Here is a 22,088-nt window from a genome sequence, read left to right on the forward strand (position 1 = left end):
AATTGTTCTGTTTATATGATATTTTGCCTTGATTTGTTAAAACATGTTCATTGAAGCCATAACTTGTTCTGTTTATATGATAGTTTGCCTTGATTTGTTAAAACTTGTGCATTGAAGCCATAACTTGTTCTGTTTATATGATAGTTTGCCTTGATTTGTTAAAACTTGTGCATTGAAGCCATAACTTGTTCTGTTTATATGATAGTTTGCCTTGATTTGTTAAAACTTGTGCATTTGACCCTTGATTTGTTCTGTTTATATGATATTTTGTTATATATATGTTCATTTGCCTTTATTTGTGTGTGTGTTGGTGTGATCCTCTATGATGAAATAGGATGTTACATCCAAATAGTTACTCCATTTTGCATTTAATCAGTGGTAAAATGAATAGAATTGTAGTATAAAGAATTGATGAGGCATTTGTGTTATATTTTGGTTTTTGTTTGGCTGTCCAATTTTGTTTTAATGACATATACAAAGTTTACATGAGAGGTGCACTATGTTCCTCAATGATGAATGAGGTCAGATGATTTATACTAAGGACATTATGCCTTTTAAGACCAGTATACTCATGTTGCCACCAATTTTTTGTGCTCTTCTTTTCAACTTTTCCTCTGTTTTAATAGCATGTGTTGAGTAATATGGATGAGTGGGGACTCCCTGAGAGGAACTTAAATCATGCCTTGATCTGTGTTTTATTGAAATTGGCCTTCATTATCATTTTGTCTTAAATATGATCGAGAAAAAAATGAAATCTAATTGAAGTTTTTGTGAAACAATGTTCAATTTGATTTTCTTTTTTTCTCGATCATTTGTTTGATACAATGATACCCTGTTTTTTGTTGTTAACCTCACAGGAACTTTTTTTTTTACTAACTGTTTTTTGCACTACAGTTTTTGTAAACCTAACTAAACTTGAACTTTTATTTTTACTAACTGTTTTTTTATGGATGATATATCAAGTGTTTTATTTTTTTAACTTAACATAACCCAACATGTTTACATATTATAAATGTAAGATTTAGTACAAAATGTTTTTAACTACATATACAAAATGTTTAACAACCTATATATGTTGTATTTTACTTACAAAATGTTCTTGCACTCTAATGCCCAAAAAAATTGGCCTTCAAATGCCCATTGCTTGCTGTTTTTGCTTTATATTATCCCAAAACCATCATCTGAATCTTCATCCCCATAGTTTGCTTCTTCTTGATCATCTTCAAGATGACCTTCTTCTGCCCATTTTCTGCTCTCTTCTACTAATTGTGGGCTAATGACAATACTTGTTGGTAACTCACCCCTCCTCTCAAGTGATTTCTTCCCCATATGTGGTATGTGGTAATTGTTGTTACCCTTAACTATTAGAGTCTCCTTCATCACTTGTTGTAGAGTTAACCAAATGTGATTGCATAGCTTAGGATCATAGTTGTCAAATGCCTTTTGCACTGCCTTCACCAACTGTTTCACACTCCTAGGTGCTATTTGATCTTTTAAGGTTTGAATTGCATTAAAAAAACCAAGATCTAACACATTCATATCTGGTGACTGTCTGGCTGATTGATTAATCTGATATCAAAACCATCTTTTTGTGCTTCCATCATGAACTGCTCATCATTACTTGCTATGTGTGGCCTTGCATTGTCTTGGACAATCCATATTTGCTTGCATCCATTATCTGGCCACTTGTTCCTTATAGATGGCAGTATGTGATTTATGAGTTTCTCCCTTATGACATCTTTTGTGATGCTTAATTGAGCTTTGGTTTCAATCACCCCAGCATCTCTGTTACAACTTGACCTCTTTGCTGCCACCTCTTCTATGAATGGGAAGATGCCTATCTTCCCATCAAAACTGACCTCTCCACTTAGTGCTATGTGTGGCCTTGCTAGTGCAGCTATGAACATCACTTTGACAATGAACCTCTTGCTTTTGCATCTTCTATATGGCTCTGTTTCACCAGGAGCTAGGTAGTACCTTTGAGAAATTTTGCTCATGCAAAACCATTTCTCATCCACATGCACCAAATTATACATGTTGCTGAATTTTGGTATTGTTTGGATAGTGTTTGGTATGATAGAACCCAAACACCACAAAACCCTTGCAATTTTATGTGCTGGAGTCAGGTGTGGTTTTATGGCATTAGTGTGTTTTTTGATTGCTCCCCTTTTCACCAATCTGTGCAATGTAGACCTGTGTATGCCTAGGGATGCTGCTGTAGCTCTTATAGTAGTCTTCTTTCTTAGAGGAATTGCCATTAACCTTTGAGGATCTAATTGAATTCTTTTTCTTCCTACCCTCCCTGTTTTTCTGTGATTCACATCTATTCTTGCATCTTCTTGAAGTTGTTGTCTTAACTTCTTCCATATTCTTCCAATTGTCCACCTTGAAGTATTCAATTCAATGGCAATTTTTTTGATAGCCCCTTGAGGTATAGTGAATATGCCATTAAATTTTGTGTAAGCTACTTGTTGTAGCCTGTTTGCAACATGACATCTTGAGTTGTTGTTAAAAAATGTGTGCTGTTGACCACTATTTCTGGCTGTTGCTGTTCTTCATGTTGTTCATGTTCTTCATGTTCTTCATGTTCTTCCTCTGATTCACTATCTGTCCAATCATATTCTGAGACGTGTACATCTGAATCATCATCTAACCATTCAGCCACCAACTCTTCTTCATCATTCCCATGTTCCATTGCTGAGAAGTTATTTTCTTCTTCTTCACTTGATGTTGCTGGTGCTCTGTTAAGATCAAAGGCCTCTTGTTGTGGTTGAACTTGTAAGTCTGGTAATGGTTGTGGTTCTGGTTCTGGTTCTGGTTCTGGCAGTGGGTCATTCAGATCAAAAGTTGGGTAAGTTGGTGGTGAATTAAGAGCTGATGGGGATGGTGTTGAAGTGTTATCAGTAGAACTGTCTAGGGGGGCCATAGCTAAGCTATGGATGCCAGACATGTTCAAGCTGAGAAAGCTTCCACACTTTCCTCAAGTGAAGCTATGAAATCAGAAATGGCTTGTATAAAACTCTATGATGATTTTGCTCTGAGAGTTAATCTACCCAAACCCCCCCCCCCAAGGAAATGGCTACTGCTGGGTGGTTTTTATGGTGGTTTAAGCTGCTGGTTGGTGTCTTTGATGGTGGTGGTGGCTGGCTGCTGCTTGGTCTGTTTGGTTATGTTGATGGAAGTGGTGAAAATAATAAATGCAAGTGTAAAAGTGGTTGTGTATATATAGTCCAGAATTTGTTAGGATTTTTTTCATGTTTTTAGGGGGAAAATTCAATTCCCCCTTAAGTTCGAATTTTTTGGTAAAATTTCAATACCTGTTATGTATATCTACCTTTAAAATTTTGGAGGGAAAATTTTTGTTCCCTTTGGTTGTATAATTGTAACAGAATAGTTTAGTTGTATTGGTTGTATAAAAATTTTGGAGGGAAATGAAATCCCTCTTTCTATATAATTGGCGCCTTCCTTAAAAAAAATGTGGGCCAACTCTTTTTTTGCCTTCTAATCTGATTTTTCACAACTTAATTAACCACAATTATTTTTCTTCAAAACACCCACTGCACACCCACTGTACACCCACTGTACAGTAGTCCCCCCCTTTTCCTTGGTCTTTGTGATAAAGTGTTTGTAACAAATAAAAAGAGACAGAGGGAGTATTAGGAATTAAAAGGGGACATTATTTTGTCTATGGAATCCTACAATGAAGATGATGAGAAAAATCCATGTTATGTGCTGTATTTTATACACATAGAGGGGGGCCTGTCTTCTTCTTATCTTATCTTAAAAAAATGCAACAAGTAATGAAAACCCATATAATTTATTAATTTCTCATGTGTTGTTTCCTTACTTTTTCCTAGTTGAGGTGGACCTCTCTCTTTAATAAAGATTAAAGGATGAAATCTTGTGCAGAAACTCTAAAAACAGACTTCATTTTTATTACCTAGTCATATTTTTGTCAGAAAAAATGTGTGGGTTTAATTCATAGGAATTTTTCATTCTTTAGAGCTTTTATTAAGCTCTAAAAAACCCAAAAAAAGGGGTAAAAAAAAAAAGTATTAGTAGTATTTAGGACATCAAAAATGGCGGGTTTGCACTAGGCTGGTGAACCGGGCATTTCTCTGCAACTTTGATGGTGGTTCTTCCTTGACAAAAAGGTGAATTTGGGTCTCTCTAATTTGCTCTTTTTTCAATTGGGTTGTTCTTAAAATTCTTTTTTTTTGCCCACATTGTTGAAAATCTATCATACCAATGGCCAAAAAAAAAAAAAAAAAAAAAAAAGATGAATTTTTTTCTCTAAATCTTTAAAATTCTGTTCTTGGGATTTGCAAATGGGTTTTTCTTGATTACGAATTTTTTGGGTTTTTTTTTCTTTGCTATTATTCATTCCAAGATTGCATGATTTACTGACATTGTTCTTCATATGTAGGAAATTAGATGCAAAATGTTAGATTTTGTGTGTGTGTGTGTGTGTGTGTGTGGTTCACCAAGAATATCATATCTTTTTTTGTATATTTCTGGGATTAATATAGCTGATTTGTATTTGTTAGAGCTGCAAGTTTTCTCTGGGATCTAATATTGATTATCCTATAATACTTCCTTTGAGATCTGCTGTTTAGATGGGTTGAAATGCTAATTTAATTTGTATAAATTAGCTCTTTCTAAGTAAAATGAGGATGTTTTCATATGTTTCTTGATTTATTGGAGCAAATTATTGAAATGCACTGTTTGGCATTGTTTACATTATTGAATGTACATTCTGTAAATCTGTGAATCTATATGCTTTGGAAATATTAAAACTACCTGCTTTAGATTGTTCTTGGTGGTATAGTTGTCAAAAGCACATTATTTGTATTGATAATAGTATGATTGATTGATAAATAGTTTCCATGAGCTTCATGTATAGAAACCGAACAAGGAAGATTAATTGAAATTGTTTTCTCTCTTTGACCCTTTCCATTGAAAATGGATTTTGTCCAACCAAGCAGAAATTAAGTTTCAAGAATAAGATGATCATCTTTCTCTTGTCACAGCTTATAAAAGGAATTGAATTATTATAGGAGTATCTAACAGAATCTGATTTTTGATACACCAAGACTGTCGAATGGCGAATGATAATAGTTCCACTATGATCTGTGTCAGATTTGTGTGTGTGTGTGTGTGTGTGTGTGTGTGTGTGTGTGTGTGTGTGTGTGTGTGTGCGTGTTTTACTTGCGCAGCTTTGATGACGTTCTATATCGCAGGTTTGAACTACACATCAAGGAAATTCTCGTTTCATAGGTTCCACTCCTCATAGAAAACATGAAACGGGAATCCAAAAGTGCCTCTTGCAATGATAAGCCTGGTCGTAGTAGAGGCAAATTTGCCTCTCGTTTTTGTTTGTTCCCCAAATCTAAATCAGCAGCTAGCCGTCCAGGCTTTGCTCCTGTCTACCTAAATGTTTATGACCTCACACCTGTCAACGGCTACATGTATTGGGCAGGACTTGGTATTTTCCACACTGGTCTCGAAGGTTAGCTAATTCTTTGATTTCTGAATTGGAACACAAGTTATTGGTGTTTAACAGGATCATATTCTTTATGCAATTATCTTAGAAGTACTTTTGTATGGTGTATTCTCAATAGAACTTGTTACTTGTTAGGGGAGAGGAATTTTTCCTTGACTTTCACAATGATGATGTTCAATCTGAATAGCTTCAGACAATGTTTAGCTTATTGAATGTAGTCAACAAAATTTCCTTGCTCTTTTGACGAGACTAGAAGCCATTTAGGTAACAGAAATTAGGTATTTGCCTATGTACATGAAATCTATACTCCTCTTATTACCTCAAGTACCCGTTTTGATCCTTGACTCGCCATCATGGATATGGTCATTTCAACACTTTATTTTAGGACCAAATTCAAGGATTGTTTTTTTTATAATGGTCGAGATTTTAAACTAGGACATGTACTCGTGTCCAACATGAGTATGAAGCACTCAAATCCGGTTGACATAGCACAAACGAGGAGTTAAAGAGAAAATTCCACACCATGCTTGTAGGAAAAACTGAATAGCTGATCATCATAAACATCTAATTGAACTAAGTATTACCCTGATGACGAGCACATACATACCTCACATATTTGCTTGCAGATGCTTGTGGTGCATACTCGTTAAGTTAAGAATAGCAACATAGTTCTATCAGATGCTGAATGTCCTTTCCTTTTTGTTTCATAGTCTATGGTGCAGAATATGCATTTGGTGCTCATGACTTCCCCACAAGTGGCGTTTTTGAAGTTGAACCTCGGCAATGTCCGGGCTTTAAGTTTAGGAGAGCAATATTCATGGGAACAACATCTTTAGATCCTAGTGAAGTTAGAGATTTCATGGAGCAACAATCACAAAATTATTATGGTGATACGTATCACTTGATTGCCAAGAATTGCAACCATTTCTGCGATGATATCTGTCAAAAGCTAACAGGAAAAAGCATCCCTAAGTGGGTTAATCGACTTGCAAGAATAGGTATGTAAATTTGATCAGATTAGAAAAATATTGCACAATGTATATTTTGGTTGTAATCAGGTTGTGGTAAAGGGATGTTTACTCATGCGTTACCTTAAGGTCATAGACCACATGGGGATCTTTGTCGATGGGGACTTCCCTTATATCTCCCCCTCACTCGTAACGAGTCTGACCTGCTAGACTGAAGTGGGTTGACCTGAGAAAGTTCTGAAAGAGTTGGCTGTCTACAGTTCAATATGCTTCGTCATTTACCGATCTATTCATTTATTGCTCTGAAGAGTTATATCCTTGCTAGAGCACCTGAGCAAGTACATCTGAGATTTTCTTTTAGATTCTCCTCATGACATTACATCATTACCTATCACTAGAAAGCCAGAAATTAAATTGACAGTTGTAGCAGTCACTACTCACTAGTGATTCTTTTTTCGCTAATTCGAATAAACCATCACTATCATGATATTCTCTGTGATCTTAATGTCATTGTGCTTGTGTTAATGTATCACTTGTGATGGCAGGTTCAGTCTGCAACTGCGTACTCCCGGAAAGTCTCAAAGCCTCAACTGTTCCGGAACCCCATCTCGAAGTATACGAAAACGATAAAAAACACCTACGACCCTTCAGCTGCTTTTCATCCTTCTCAATGCCTCAGAAGGAGGAATCAATCTCATCGTTGTTTCTACATTCACACTACATGGGATGTTTACCACCTTGGGAGTCAAGAAAGACAAAGTCAGGGCTTCCCGAAGACGATGACTGACAAGAAAAGAAACTCTTCCTTATTTGCAACCATTTGAGGGTTTAGAAGTGTTAGTGAATAGATGTATCATTTGTGTTCATTGTGCATAGATCTTAGGGGAAGGGGTGAGTGTAAATGTGCCTGTCTCGCCATTTTGTTTCTGTTAAAGTAGTTGGGTTGCTTACAAAAGGACTTAAGTGTCCTTCAAAAGTGTGTTTCAGTGTTAGTGATTTTATTTTTGATGCAGAAATCAAGTTTCTTTTGTTTTTGCATCTTAACTTTTATTAATCTTGAGCTAGAACACCAATTCCCTTGTGTTTAACGCAGGCCTAAAACATTGTTTACTAACTTTGATACCTGATTTTGTTATCCCAAAGTATTTTTGTGAAGAATCAAGTAGTAGGTATGACTACTTTTACACTGTTTACATAGAAATCATGGGGGAAAGATAGCTGCACGGAGGCGGTAGAGGTAGCCGACGAGGAGGAGGGAGGGAGGAGCAGTAAGCTGGAAATAGTGTGAATGGAATTTCTGATAACTCCATGTCAAAGGAAGGAAGAAGAAAGAGAGAGGGTGGTTATTAGTCTTATTACCCTTTATAATTTTTCCTTTTTGATGGTTATTAATACTAATTTAGTGTATATTTTTTAAAAAAAAATCGACATAGAATCTATCTCAAGATTGAACCAAACAGTGTGAATGGATTTAAAATCCATTACAAAATCGAACCAAACAGTTTTAGACTGATATGGAAACTTGAATCCATATTAGGATATCTATACCATTCCAATCCAGTGAACAAAGAGGCCTTAAAATTTTCGCTGATTGATTATGGTGTTCATCTTTAACTCAAGGATTTTATCGAGTTCTTGAATTCTAGTCAATCTTTTGAGCTACTTAATTATCACATTTTGTGATTTCTATTAATGACATATCAAGTAGGGTACTAGACTAATATATCCAAACCAGTAACATCATTTGTATTTATCTAAAAAAAAAACTTCCTCTATCTTGTTTTAAGTGCGATAACACTTCTCTCTTTTATGAGAGAACTTTTTTGTAAAAAATGTCTTACCTAATCAGAAATGAAGAAAGTATTATATAAAATCATTACTTCGCATCATTGCACAATCTAGGGGTAATCCCCTAATCCTACATTATGTTGTAGAAGGGGCCATTTCCAAGAAATGGCAAGAACAAAATTCCCTTCATCTGGAGGCTGTAGCTAGACAAACTATCAATATCTAAGCATCAAAACTCAGGAGCACTCTAGCAGCACTGCAGCAGGCACAACGTTCATGAAGCTAGCTATTCACCTTAATGCCTTAGGTTTAAGTTTGACTCCCTGTCAATTTTGGGCTACGCTTTAAATATATTAAATACTTCTATGTTATATTTGTCAGCTAAGGTCAGATTCAGGTTGGTTTCAGATTATTTTTTTTCCGGTACCTTCGGGTCAAGATAGAGATTGTCAACTTTCCTTCTTGAATTTTCATTCCCAAACAATACCATCTTTTAGATGGTAATGAGTGATAATGAAAATTGCTTCCCCTTGAAGACAAATACACAAGTTTAGAGGTAAAATTGTTTACCCATGGAGAAAAAATGTCTTCCCATGAAAATTTTAAGGGTGCTTCCCTAATAAAATTACACTTAAAATTCATTTTCATTACCGCAATTTATTAACGACTACCAAGCAGGTTGTGATTGTCAGCTATATTGACACGACAATCAATTCTAGTCTACTACTTTGAGAAGGTGAACCTAGAAGGCTGAGAGCTGGAGCTGGAGCTGGGGCTGAAGCAGTACCACATAAAAAGTAGTAACTTGCACAACAAACATATTAAATCTTCTCTTCACAAGATGAAATCTGTTCTTCTCCACATTAGTAGATACACATACACATGGAGTAAAAAAAAAAAAAAAAATGTTTGCATAACCAGTACCAGTGTTAACCAATGTTTTGGCATCAGAAGAAAGAGGAAACCATGGAACTGCAAGCCATTTTGACTAATTTCTTGTTGCAAACACAAAGTATACCAAGCATACCAAATACACACTGCTGGTGGAACTGGTACAAATTATAGATATAGTAGTACCCAGGAAGTCAAAGATGCCCCTTTGCATCCATGTTTACCGCCTCGTAATTCTTACTCAAGATACGCACCTCGTGAAGTAAGTTTGCCCCACATAACCCCCAGCCATAGCTCTTCTGACATTAGATTCAAACATTTTTGGATTATCCCTCAACACAGCTGCGGCATCATGATTTAGAGGGTCTTCATAGTTTGGTTGCTACACAAACAAAATTTCATTTTAATGCCAGATACGTAAACCAATATCATGTTCTCCACAAAAAGGCATAAAGAAGGTACCGTGAAGAGGTGATAAAGCCCATAAATGACTGTGTTTATGTTCAAGACAGGTTTCCAGTCTTCTCTTAAAATGTTGAGGCAGACGTTACCTTCCAAGTCAATGTTAGGATGGTACACCTACAAGATGCATACAAAAAAGTGAGGAGAAACCCATACACGTATACACTATTAAAAAAAATCAGCAACTTATGCAAGTATAAGGCAGTCTCTATGCATACTTATTCTCTTTACCTTTGTCTTGCACTTAACCTTAGGCGGCTCATGAGGGTATACAGATGGAACTTGGAAGGTGAACACAAATGTACCACCTCTGCAACAAAATAAAGTAGAAAAATTCACCAGAGTATGTCAGTATACTACTTTGTCAACTGAATTTTCTTTTTCTTTTTTTAAAGAAGAGTTGTGCATGGGAAAAGTTCCCGAATAGAATATGAAAATGACCCATATATCTATATTACTTCTTCCAAACTGCATCCTCTCCAACCCCAAATACCCCTTAAGGAAAAGGGGACCAGAGATGAGAAGTAGTTTGACAAGAAATGAAAAAAAATAAAGGTATGGAAATCAAGAGTACTGGAAGAAGGGAACTGCAAGCACTAAGCACGTGTAATAAGCAACAGCCTATGCCTGATATTAAGCGAAGATGTCAGCTGTGACACAGTCCGGGTATTAAAATGGTATATAGTAAAAGACACTTACAAATAATATCCTTCATCAGGCCGAATGGTAACTTCAAAGCTCATCAGTTCATCCTTTCCCTTGGGAAATGATATGTTACACGACTTTGGCAGGTTCAGTTCACTGATATCTACAAAGACAAAATTGAGGAACCATGAGAAAAGAACAAAAGTTGTCACTGTAATCTGCAGCATAAGAAACTTTTTTTTTTTTGAGAGTGAACAAAATAACAAATTTGAACATACATCTCATATAAAGCTTCAATCTCCACAATGCAGATTTACTGGCTTTCTAACAATATCCAGCACCAAATGTAGCAGATGAGATATTTTATGAAGAGACACATAAAAGTTTCTTAAGTAGATAATCATGTGCATCCTACTGTAAAAGGGTGGTCATTTCATAACAAGCGACCGATATAAATTTGGGATAAAAAGTGTGAACATACTTGGCACCACTTCTTAGTACAGTAAGTTGTCAGTAACCACAAGTAGTAAAACAACCAACAAGAACAGGTGTAAGAATCAGTAGTGCTTATCAAGCTGTAGCACATGAGGTAAAAGAAACACCCCTGCTAAGAAAAGGCGAGAAAGAGAGAGAGAAAGCAACCTCTATTCCAGTCTCTTACATAGAAACCATGAAACACGGGAAACCTTGTTTTAATACCCATTATCCAAGCTGTTTCTTTGCTAATAAAGCCAGGAAATTATTAGAACCTCAGGTTCCATAAACTTTTCTGTTTCTGAAATCTCAAACATCTCTGTGCTACATAGCATAGAAATACAATATTGAATCTCGGGTCATCTGACTTAGGTTTAATTGAAGTTAAACTTATCTTGATTGTTTGACAAATATGATGAGAGAATTCTGCAACAGTCTCATAGAAGCAATTATTGCCATACAAAGAAAGATCTCTGACAGCTCACAGAGCGAGGTACTTCTAACTTTTAACCAACTACATTTTAGGATACGTATCTTCCATTGTTTTGGTTGTATGGAAAATAATAAAAGGTTGAAAGCTTTGGAAAAAATACAAAAGAGAAGCCACCTTCATAACACCCAATAAACACATTAATACTGTAATACATAAAGTTAACCCCTCCTCTCCATCATCTGATCAACCTCATCCTAACATCTAACCCAAATCTCTTCGACAATAAATCTCTGATCTCCACATCGATGGCAACTATCCCATCATCTCCATCTTTATCATCTAATAACATCATCTCCATAATCATATCCACTCTCAACCTCATAACAAACACATCAGCGCATAGCACGTCTAGTCCATCCTCAAATCACCATTGTTGCATCAGCAAAACCCTTCATGAAGGAGACGATGCCATTACAGGCAAAGATGAGGTTGTTTGCTGCCACAGTCCAAGAGCACCTATCCACTAACGCCCTGCCAGAGGACCATATTCTCCTCCCACCCATGATAAATGCAGCTAGTAGTATTTAAGAACCAGAGAGAGTGAGAGCATGCTAAGTAAAACGTGGCTTCCCTTCTATAACAAGGATAAAGATTTTAAAGTGATGGAAAAGAAGTTTTCAGCTCCAATTTTACCTCCATGCTGAACCAAACAACATAATATCCAGAAAACAGTTTCCCCTTATACAAACCATCAAAGAGTTTGCTGCCACAGTCCAAGAGCACCTATCAACATAAGATCCTGAAGTCGAACCAACTATCATTCGTTCTGGGTTCTTGGACTACACCAAACCTCATTTTAAGTGCACTTGTCAGCTATTATAAGAATCATTTCACTTCTACAGTTTCACAAACATGAAGACAATCAACACCTAACCAGAACCGAGAGGATTCTGGTTTCGGAACCTAGACCGTTGGTGCTAAAAGCCTAACCTCGATCTAGAGACCGGACTACGCCAACATCAGCTATGATCATACAAGTCCTTCACAAGTAAAAAATACCTTTATGAAGACGTAGTTCTCCAGCTGATTGCTTCTTCACAGGCGTCTTGCCATTACAAGTTTCAGCAGTTTCCCTTTGTTTCGCTTTCACTTTAAACAAATTAATCATCTCTCCTAAACATTAAAAAAAAAAACCTCAATCACAAATAGTTGACGACATCCAAACAAACACAAAACAACACAAATTTTAACCTAATTTTGTCTACAAGCCAAATTCAATTACATAAAGATTTTTCAAGCAAACAAATCACAACGATCCATGCTTATAATCAGTAAACAACAACTAAATTCAACAAACTCAAATATTTTTTTTAGCTTACAAATGAAAAAAAAAAAGAGTAAAATCATCAAAGAAATTCTGAATTCTAACTCAAATATGTGTAAGCTCAAATTCTGAATCTTAAACAAGAAAATTAGTAATAATCAATTAATCAAACCTTCAAATTCTTGGAAGATCCGAGTTTCGTGTTTCGTTGAAAAAACGCAATCTTCTAACTTCGTTTCTGTAACTTTTCTTACCTGCTACTGAAATTCGGAAAAGATAATTTGATGCTGGAATCCAAAATTGTGTGGAGATTTTGTCGAATTTTCAGATAAAAAGACAGATTGGATAAATGTAGAGAGAGAAATAAATTGTGATCGAGGGTTAGGGTTAGAGACTACTGTTCAATGTGTTTCTATTTTTTTCATTTTATATGCTGACGGATCTTTTTGCTTTGTTTCCTTATCCTTAAATAGAAGTATTTTGGGTTGGAATTTGATTCTATGCTACACTTTGTTTTATTTTAATTTGTAATTTTGAATGTAGGTAAAATAATCGTCCTGTTAAATAATGAGTTTCGGAAAAATTAAACGTTTGAATTCATATTAGAGAGTGTTTTAGACCGTTTGGTGAAACTGATTGGGGTCGAAATTTTGGGGAAACAAAGTTTTAATAATAGAAGTTCTGTAATAAATGGGTTAAATCACGTTTATGTGTTAAAGTTAATGAAAATTACATTTTAAAATATTAACTCTGTATGTTCATTATCAACACTCGTGTTATCAAATAGCTTTAGGTGATTAATTATTGTTTGACTATCAATTTATTTTATCAAAAGGTAAATTCAATGATAATAGATCATATCTAAAAATAGAGTGTAAAGAGTAAAGTCTAACATATAGAGCATCATTATATACGAATTTGTAGATGGAGCATTTTTTGTTTAATCTCACCTTGGGTATCTGAGTTTATACTTTCTATATTATTGGGAGTAACATTGGGTTATGGCATATGGGTAAATGGTATGGCTTCCTTCTCATACATGGGAGACCAATTTTGTGGAAGCAAAATTTCAATATTGTTAGGGAGTGGGGTTTTGGGCTTGTTGGGCCTCTTGATGAATGACCCTTTGCAATAGCAGCTCAGAGGGAATTCATCTTACCACGAGTTTTTGAAAGGGACCCAAAAAAAAGATTATATATGAGGCGCCTATAGCTAAACGTTTTAGTAGATTGTGCTATCGCCTTTTTTTCAATAGTAGTGATGTTATATAATTCAATATTCAAACTATTAATTTTACATTACCTTCATCTCACATTAGTTACCGCGAATGCTTTTGGTGCAAGTGTTTTAAATAGAGTAGAAGTGGATCCAAGTTGTGTCCAACTTTATTTAAAAACAAAGAATGAAAATTTATAAATAGGTAGATCACAACTAGGGATGGCAATTCAATTCGAATCCGACCCTAGTCCGCTCTGATCCGAAGGAAAAAATCCGAGTTGACTCCGACAAAAAAGTAATCCGACTCCGACTCCGTTTAAAAAATCCGACTCCGAGTCGGAGGAGGGTCGGAGTCGGATCTCATAAAATAATCCGACATCCGAATCCGACTCCGACTTTGAGTCAATCAATCCTTTTTTCTTATTTATGTAATGTATTATTTATGTATAATCTGACTTCGACTTTAGGCCAGTTGTATTATATAGGATTTTCCCACAGAAAAAATGATTAAAAAATTGGAAGAAAAATAAGTCGGATCAGGTTCGGAGTCGGATGTTTGTATTTTAAGTCGGATGTCCGGATTCTAAGCCGGATCGGATTTCGGAGTCGGATGTTCGGATTTTAGGTCGGTTCGGATTCGGATTTTCAAAGTCGGATCTCGGAGTCGGACTCAGATTTAAAATCCGACTTTCTGTAGGGTCGAAGTCGGATTATGCATAATCCGATCCAAGTCCGACACGTTGCCATTCCTAATCACAACTAAATTAAGACATTAAAAGCAGTAATAATTTTCTTTTTATTTAGTTAAAAAGCAAAAATATAGGACAACTAATATGAGATAGGTGGAGTAGAAATTACTTTTTATATGGCCCTTTTTCGTTGTGTACTAGAAGAACTCACAAAAAGTCAAAAACATTGTCAAAAGATTAATAATATAGAAAAGAAACAAAGTGCTTAAGTTTCTTATGAATTATGATAATCATCTTCATCCACCTTTAACGAATTGAGGACACTTTTTTCTTGTTTCTCTTCATGGTTATCTACAGATTTCTTTTCAAGTCTTCTCAATCAAAATCTCAAATGTCATAGTTGGCTACATTTTTCAAAAAAGAATCTCATATTAGACTTGCTCTCTTTTCCTTTTCCTTATACTAGTTGTTGGCCCGTGAGCTATCGCGCACGGTCCCCCAAGCCAGCAAAAATCAGTCACTAAAATTTATAGTGTTATTATTTTGGACAAAATATCTTAATTATTATCGATTAATGTAATATTTCCTCTATTCTTTAATAATTGCAATATGTAGCGATTGCGCATAGCATATATGCAAATAATCTTTGTTAGTGCAAGCCTCCCAAGGTAGTGAAATTGGTGGTGACTGGTGAATAACTAAATGCAACTATTAGCATAATTAATTTAAGCAAAACTAAAGCAGGTGTACTTGGTAATTAGGAAGATAAAGTAATTAAATATCCATAATAACCCTTGTTAGTACAAGCTATTTTTGGATTACAAATTTTGTTCGCATATAAAATGTCCTTGAGTCATTGTTATATCTGTTACAAGAACTCAATCACGTCTATTAGCAAAAGAGATTAGTTCATATTAGACGATGAATAACTATAAAGGTCATACTGTTAACATGTACCATTAGACTTTACAACAAAAAAATAAGCAAAAGGGTATTTGGCTTGATTTTGATATAGTAATTTGCGCTTTTGCAAATCCAATTTAATCTCTATTTCATTTGAATTGAAATAATCAATCAACTAAAATCAACAAGCTAAAAGTATATTCAGCATTCTTGTGATGATTGTCATGCTCATGGCCCTCACCAGCATCAGCATCCTCATCATCTTCTTCACCTTCAAGTTCCTCAGGAACTTCTTCCATATCCTCCTAAGCCATGTCACCCTCCTCTTCAGCTAGATCACCTTCCTCACCTTCCTCTACACCTTCATCCCCTTCCTCCTGCAATAAATCGTCTTGATCAACTTCCTTCTCATCATACTTCCCACCATATTCTTCTGGTTCATATTCAGGTTCATTATCCTCAAGGTCCAACTGTTCATCTTTTTCATATTCATCCTCTTTAACCTCATCTTCTTCTGCCATAATAAAGAGAGGTAGGCACAAATCCAGCCAGTTAACATGCTGAAATCTCCACTGGGAACAACAAGAGTTCTAAAGAGTTGGGCGCATAGAAAAAAAATACCCACTAAGCCTTCGAATTCCAAAATCAAACATAATATGGTTCAGTCTAAAAGGAAGTTAGCATGTCCAAAAAGTATTGGTACACAGATTTCCAGTGATCCAACCAAAAACAGCTACTTTCATTACTTCATTGAATCCTTGTAATAGATTTTTCGGCAATTCTTAACTGTACCCAATGCATTAATCTTCATAAAATAGAAAACACAATCTTATTATACTTCCATTACTCCCGCTATGCCCACCGGTGCCAGTATGCTGGGATCTACCCACGAGATTGCATAAAATAAAAGCTATGTTATTGCTTTATACTTTGAGAGATCAGACGACTTGAATAAAGTTAAAAGTAAACAAACAACCATTAAGAAAAATAATGAATCTATTTAAAGTTCAAAAGAAGAACCTGAAGTAACTTGCAGTTCGATGAATTTCATAAATATTAGGAACCCAAAATCAAATCAAGAAATAAACACAAATTAATCCAAACCCCACATCGAATTGTGACTCATTCAACAAAAAAGATGCAAAAATAGAAACTTTAAAGAGATCAGAAAGATAGGCAAACTTAAAGAGAAGAGATCAAATACAATGTCATTCTTTACGAAAATGTATTGAATTGAAGGTGATAAAAAATAAGAGACGAGAATTTTACTCGATTATCGAGTGCACCTGATATGAGAAGAGAGAAAGAGAGAAGGAACCTTGGCGAAGCGTGGGGTTGTATCATTGAGTAAAATATATTAATATCATCAAATCTTGCGAACTTTTATAGTGGTATCCTAAACAGGGGAGAGTGGAAGCAGCTCAGACTCTGAAATGTATAATCCACCAATAATCAGTTAATCACAATAAGGTATCTATTTTCATTCTCAAGCAAGTTATTCGGTTAACCCCTAGAATAATGTGTCAAAAGAGCCAGCAAGCAGTAATACTACAATTTATAACTCATACAGAATATAAAATATTTAATCAAAGAAACAAAAAATCAGAAGATAATATTGATTACCAGCTGATCCACAAAGTCACTCTGAAACTTCGACTCTGAGTGAATCTCTTGTGCTACCTGCATTAAGGTCACGCGTAAAAGACCAACAAAGAACCAGATAATAGAATAATAAGATAATAAAATGAACCGAAAACCACTAACTACTGACAAGATGGAAACTTTTTCTTCACAAATGCATATTTGGTATTCAGCAACACTCAGACAACTCGACAAATACATTAATAATATTATCTAATTGCCAAGTACCAACAACGGTAAGTACTACAGCAGACCAAACCTCGATGTAGCATATTAAATAATAGGATTCTTCTTACCAGCATGTATGTGAATGTTTATATTCCTGGGAACACTTCCAATTATCCCAACAGGAACTGAACTCCCCGTATTTGGTGCAAAAACTGCAGGAGTGTTAAAGAAAGGGCTGGTTTGATAGGGGAAAGGCTGCAAATTTAGAATAAAAAAGACAATTTCAATGCGTAAGCTAAAATATGCTAAAAGGATGGATCCAAATAGTTCACATAAGTAGAATGATAAACCATCAAACTATAGTAGCATTGTCCAGAGAATAAAACCAAAGGGCAGCTAATATTCGACTACCTAGAGATAGTGTAAGACCTTTGAAACATATAGTCCAACCTGAGGCATTCTCTAAAAGCATAAAGTACCAAAACACATATAAGCTTACTACCAGCATTCAAAAAACAGATCAGCATAAAATGTCGTGTACAAATACATTGTTACTACCCCAACTACACCTAGATATTTTAAAAAAAAACATCTAACCTGGATCATTATAGGATTAGTCCCCGATACTGATATATAGACAGAATGACCCAGCATTAACCATAGCCTCTGCCTGTAAAACATATCAGGAATGAGGATGACGCACTCTGTCAATTAATTCGTAAGATGAGCTAAGGATTTGGGGTTAGGAGCACATACAAGAGACTTTCCCATACGTAGCATCAATATGGTGCGACCAAGCTTTAGCAAAAGAGCACCTAAATGTTGCATTGCAAGCCCTACTTGTACTACTTCACTCTGGATCTGGCTCCTCACAGAAGTATGATTCAAGGCAGCCTTATAATGTAGTAACTTAACTCTTTATTTCTCTCTTGCCGTTCTTTTTTTCCCCCTCCCTTCTTCAACCTCTTACACCTTTTCTCTTCTCCATCACTCTAAAAGACTCCTCTTCCCTCCATATCCCTCTCTCCTCCCCTTTGTTCTTTTTCACTCATAATAAGATTCCAACAAGCTCATATAATTAGACTAATATGAAAAAGAAAGTATGTAGTAAGGCTAATTCCCCTCCGACATACCCTCTTCACATTAGAAAGTCTCCTCCTACTGGGTCACTCCATCATCTCGCTCTCTCCTCCCTTTCCCATCTAAATCCCTCCTCCCCTTTGTCCTTTTTTCACTCATATGCTAAGTAAATAGTAAGATTTCAGCGAGCATATATCATTAGACTAAGATGATTTAGAAAGTATTCTTAAGGCTGATTCCCCTCCTATACACCCTTGTCACATTAGAAAGTCCCCTCCAACTTCTTTCGTCCATCCTCTCACTCTCTCCTCCTTCCCCTTCTAGTTCTCTCCTCGGCTTTGTCCTTTTTTTTTTTTAATGATAAGTAAATAGTAAGATTTTAGTGAGCTCATATAATTAGACTAAGATGAAAGAGCAAGTATTTAGTAAGGCTAATTTTCCTCCTATATCATGTATACCCTTGTCACATTAGAAAATCCCCTTCTGCTTATCCCTCCATCTTGTCCTTTCTCCCCCCCCCCCTTCTAGTTCTATCTTTCTCTTTGTCCTTACTTTAATCATATCAATAACATTATAATTGCCTAATTTTCAATTTTGCAGTTTGTCATATTTCAGATTCGCGATTGTTGTTAAAATGCATCTACGACTGCTCTTCAAATGAGTGTTAATATAAGACTAATATGAAGTGAGAACTCTTAAAATCATCATAAAGTGCAAAAGTGACAGTCAAAGAAATCCCAAAGATAACACAAGACAATCTCCTGAAAACAAACACAAAAAAAAAGAAAAAACAACTGAGATGGTAAAAAAAAGCATTCAAGAGTATAACGAACTATATACCTCACTTCCCCCTCCTTTGAGCCTGAAAGCTCATAAGCTCCCAATTTTCGGTGCATCTTGTCTAATTTCAGGAGGAAATAGTAAGGAAAAGCATCCAAGAGCGTAGTTCACTTTTCTGATTATAGTTGCCTAAATTTCAGTTCTGCATTTTCTCAGATTTCAGATTTATGATTGTTGTTAAAACACACTAACGCTTTTCAAGTGAGTGTTAGTATAAGACTAAGATGAAGTGAGAACTAAGACAATTCTGAACTGATAGGTTAACCAAAATTTCTTAGATATATGTATGAACTAAAAGTGTTAAACTTAGATGGCAAAGTGTAATAACATGTCAATTTCAATAAACACAAATCATAATTGTATCAACATTAAAATTTACAACAAAAGTCACGTCTTGTTTCTTAGATTACATGGGCACTACCAGTGTTACCTAATTCGCTATCTAATTCGCCTATTGAATACGCCAATTCGCCAAAAATGAACCAAAATGACCATAATTCACTTTTCTCAATTCGCAATTCGCGGGAGAATTAGGAAATTAGGTAACAGTGGGCACTACTTATGAGTATCTTCCTACATGGAATAGACAACTTGTACATTTCTATACGATCTCAAATTCAATATCCTAACTCATCATTAAATGCTAAATTATTTCACAAACGATAGCTCACCTCCATATTCACATTAAAGCGGCTATTGAGTAGACACAGAGAGCTGACCTAGCAGCATGACATCAGAATCCATGCACTACTGTAGAAACTATCAAAATATGCAACTTAGTCATTGACATCGTCAAGCTAAAAAAACCTGCAATACCTTATCAGTAATGATATCAACAAGGCAGATCGCCGACCTCATTTGCAGTCATGGCTGAAAACAACAGGAAAGTGGTGTAAGAAGAATGATTGACAAAAACAAAGGCCTACCAACATTATTAGAGGAGATAAAACTAAGTCAATTGACATACATGTGTCAAACCTAGAGGTACTCTGGGAGAAGTGCCCAAATCGAAACTCATAAGGTTTAGATCTCATAAAATGAAGTTGCTACCAAGGCAGCATGAAAGCTACATGAAGGGTCTGTGCGGCAGCGATTCCAGGTCAACTAAAGATCATAGTACAAAAAATTAGTACAAACCAGCTAGAAGTGAAAGCAATGTTAACAAATTCAGCAATGGCTTATACTCTCTACAAGCAAGTAAAGGTGTTTTAAGAGCAACAAGACTTCTATAAATTTGATGACATTAGTCTAGCAAGAATGCATGTTGAAGCAAAGTGTCATGAAACTAACAAGAAAAAGCGGTAAAGATATCATTGATCAACCAACACTTATGAAATAAACCGAAAAAGATGCTACAGCAGCACAATACCTTCAGCAAAATAATCAGAAACTCCGATATCTTACAGTGCACACTGGCACCTCCCAAATCCTCAGCAGAAATTTCCTCACCAGTTGCAGCCTACTTCAAGACTTGCATCAAAAACAAACACATAACCAAGCATGTGTGACTCTGAAAATAATTTTGGAAAGTGGAATAAATAAAACAGAGTAATTCATGGAGTAGTCAATTTCAGAAAATAAAATGAAGAATTTACAATGACCCATCAAGATGTGCTTGGAAACTTAAAATCCGTATTCAATCCCAGATATTGAGATTAAATATCAGTCTGGAATATCATATTCCACTTTGATGTTTGGCAGCAGCCAAATTTCAACTCCAGAGTTCAAAATAGACGAAATACAATTTGATTTTTATTTCCTTTAACGCATGATTAGCAGGTTAAATTAACGCATGATTATTCCACCAGATGGAAGGGACTCTTCATACAGCCCATGGCCTGCAAGATAATTGCATCAATTTAAGCTTAGAGAAACTTGACATATTTTTCCTTATATCTATTGTTTGAGATAAACACTTGAAGATCCATATAAAGTAACCCTAAAACTAAAATAATAGATGATCTACAAACTGAAAGAATAGTTAGCCCTCAAAGCAATTACTCGTTTTAACATGTTCCAAGAAACGGTAATTTCAAATAGGAAGTATTTACCTGATTCTAGACATTAAAATCAAAATAACCTAAAATTGAAGAAAGGAAAGAATGGAATCAATGGAAAATAAGCTAAACTTGAGAGAGAAAAAAAAAAGGTAAAAAGAGAAGAACTTCAATACATAAAACAAAGAAACGAAAGTTATTTACAAAAGTTATAGCAACAGTATGATCCCAAATAATAAACTAAAGGTAATCACCGGACTATTGAAGAACGAGGTTTTGGAATCACAGGAGAGAACAACGTTGCGCCGATGAGTTTGTTTCCGTGTTTAGGGTTTTATCATAATACACAAATTTCTCTCAGCTTGAAACTTAGTAGCTAAAAATTACCTCTTTTCCAGATCTCGCATAGACATTAGATCCAAAAGGAGCTGCAGATGCTCCTGATTTCCTTCGAATTTGGCGACCTAACACCTGAACGAAAAATAGCAACATAAACAATTGATCAATGTCATTTCACATACACATAATACAATCAATCGAAGCGAAAGTTAAGAGATTTAGTCGAAAATACTGAGACACCACCACGAACAACTTTTCTGCGCGCAATCCAAGCATATTCTGCGCAACCACAAAAATCAACACAAAAGTTTCATTTAGCATTCTTCTTACCTCCGAATTTGAAGATTCAACAATCGAAAATCAATCATCAAAAAGAGAAGAAACAGAAATTGAAATGATAACGAATTTTACCGAAATTTTCAGACGAAGAAGAATAAGTTTAGAACAACAAATTTTCAGACGGTGAGGGTGAATTGCCGGCGATTTTTGGAAGGTGGCGATGGCGAATCGCCGGCACAGGAGGTAGATGAAGGAAAATGGAGATGGCGAAGGTGGTAACTGGGTGAGGTGGGAACTTCCAGGTGATGAAGAAGACACGAGGGTGATTAATGGTAGCCCAGTAATTTTAGCAAGTTGGGAAGGCAGAATTGGCAATGCACTGTTACTAAGGAACAGTAGCTTGAACTCCCCACTTTTTAATAGGTAATGGATATAGTTAGCGATTA

General features: G+C 35.6%; 3 protein-coding genes and 2 long non-coding RNA genes across 23 annotated transcripts; 1 reads left to right on the forward strand and 4 right to left on the reverse strand.

Moving 5' to 3' along the window:
* Positions 1 to 1,535: 1,535 nt before the first annotated feature.
* On the reverse strand, positions 1,536 to 2,926 carry LOC130590238 (uncharacterized). The gene is made up of 2 exons (XM_057392288.1): positions 2,469 to 2,926; positions 1,536 to 2,385 (listed from the first exon to the last, which is right to left on the reverse strand). Exons 1-2 carry the CDS (start codon positions 2,924 to 2,926, stop codon positions 1,536 to 1,538), a joined length of 1,308 nt encoding a protein of 435 aa, XP_057248271.1.
* A 949-nt stretch (positions 2,927 to 3,875) lies between these two features.
* Positions 3,876 to 7,509, forward strand: LOC104904390 (deSI-like protein At4g17486). The gene is made up of 4 exons (XM_048636580.2): positions 3,876 to 4,154; positions 5,241 to 5,509; positions 6,214 to 6,501; positions 7,017 to 7,509. The coding sequence occupies exons 2-4, from the start codon at positions 5,299 to 5,301 to the stop codon at positions 7,256 to 7,258; spliced, it is 741 nt and encodes a 246-aa protein (XP_048492537.1). The 5' UTR covers positions 3,876 to 4,154; positions 5,241 to 5,298; the 3' UTR covers positions 7,259 to 7,509.
* A 1,555-nt stretch (positions 7,510 to 9,064) lies between these two features.
* On the reverse strand, positions 9,065 to 12,937 carry LOC104904391 (NEDD8-conjugating enzyme Ubc12). Of its 2 annotated transcripts, none has more exons than XM_057391882.1 (6): positions 12,743 to 12,937; positions 12,224 to 12,337; positions 10,312 to 10,420; positions 9,844 to 9,922; positions 9,613 to 9,729; positions 9,065 to 9,532 (listed from the first exon to the last, which is right to left on the reverse strand). In XM_057391882.1, exons 2-6 carry the CDS (start codon positions 12,330 to 12,332, stop codon positions 9,392 to 9,394), a joined length of 555 nt encoding a protein of 184 aa, XP_057247865.1. In that variant the 5' UTR covers positions 12,333 to 12,337; positions 12,743 to 12,937; the 3' UTR covers positions 9,065 to 9,391. The 2 variants fall into 2 exon arrangements, with proteins under 2 accessions (XP_057247865.1, XP_010690925.1); XM_010692623.4 differs by having other exon boundaries at positions 12,661 to 12,936.
* A 2,345-nt stretch (positions 12,938 to 15,282) lies between these two features.
* Positions 15,283 to 20,810, reverse strand: LOC130589981 (uncharacterized). Of its 18 annotated transcripts, none has more exons than XR_008967507.1 (9): positions 20,397 to 20,810; positions 19,995 to 20,131; positions 19,844 to 19,897; positions 19,028 to 19,169; positions 17,705 to 17,777; positions 17,519 to 17,569; positions 17,236 to 17,362; positions 16,922 to 16,978; positions 15,283 to 15,812 (listed from the first exon to the last, which is right to left on the reverse strand). It is a non-coding gene; the product is annotated as an uncharacterized LOC130589981 (long non-coding RNA). The 18 variants fall into 18 exon arrangements; XR_008967512.1 differs by lacking the exon at positions 17,519 to 17,569 and adding an exon at positions 16,617 to 16,726 and having other exon boundaries at positions 17,864 to 19,169; XR_008967505.1 differs by having other exon boundaries at positions 17,864 to 19,169.
* Positions 20,811 to 20,820: 10 nt separating this feature from the next.
* LOC130589983 (uncharacterized) lies at positions 20,821 to 22,050 on the reverse strand. The gene is made up of 3 exons (XR_008967521.1): positions 21,412 to 22,050; positions 21,079 to 21,107; positions 20,821 to 20,865 (listed from the first exon to the last, which is right to left on the reverse strand). It is a non-coding gene; the product is annotated as an uncharacterized LOC130589983 (long non-coding RNA).
* Between the last annotated feature and the right edge of the window lie 38 nt (positions 22,051 to 22,088).

Source organism: Beta vulgaris, chromosome 9 (assembly GCF_026745355.1).
Source record: "Beta vulgaris subsp. vulgaris cultivar EL10 chromosome 9, EL10.2, whole genome shotgun sequence".
NCBI lineage: Eukaryota > Viridiplantae > Streptophyta > Magnoliopsida > Caryophyllales > Amaranthaceae > Beta > Beta vulgaris.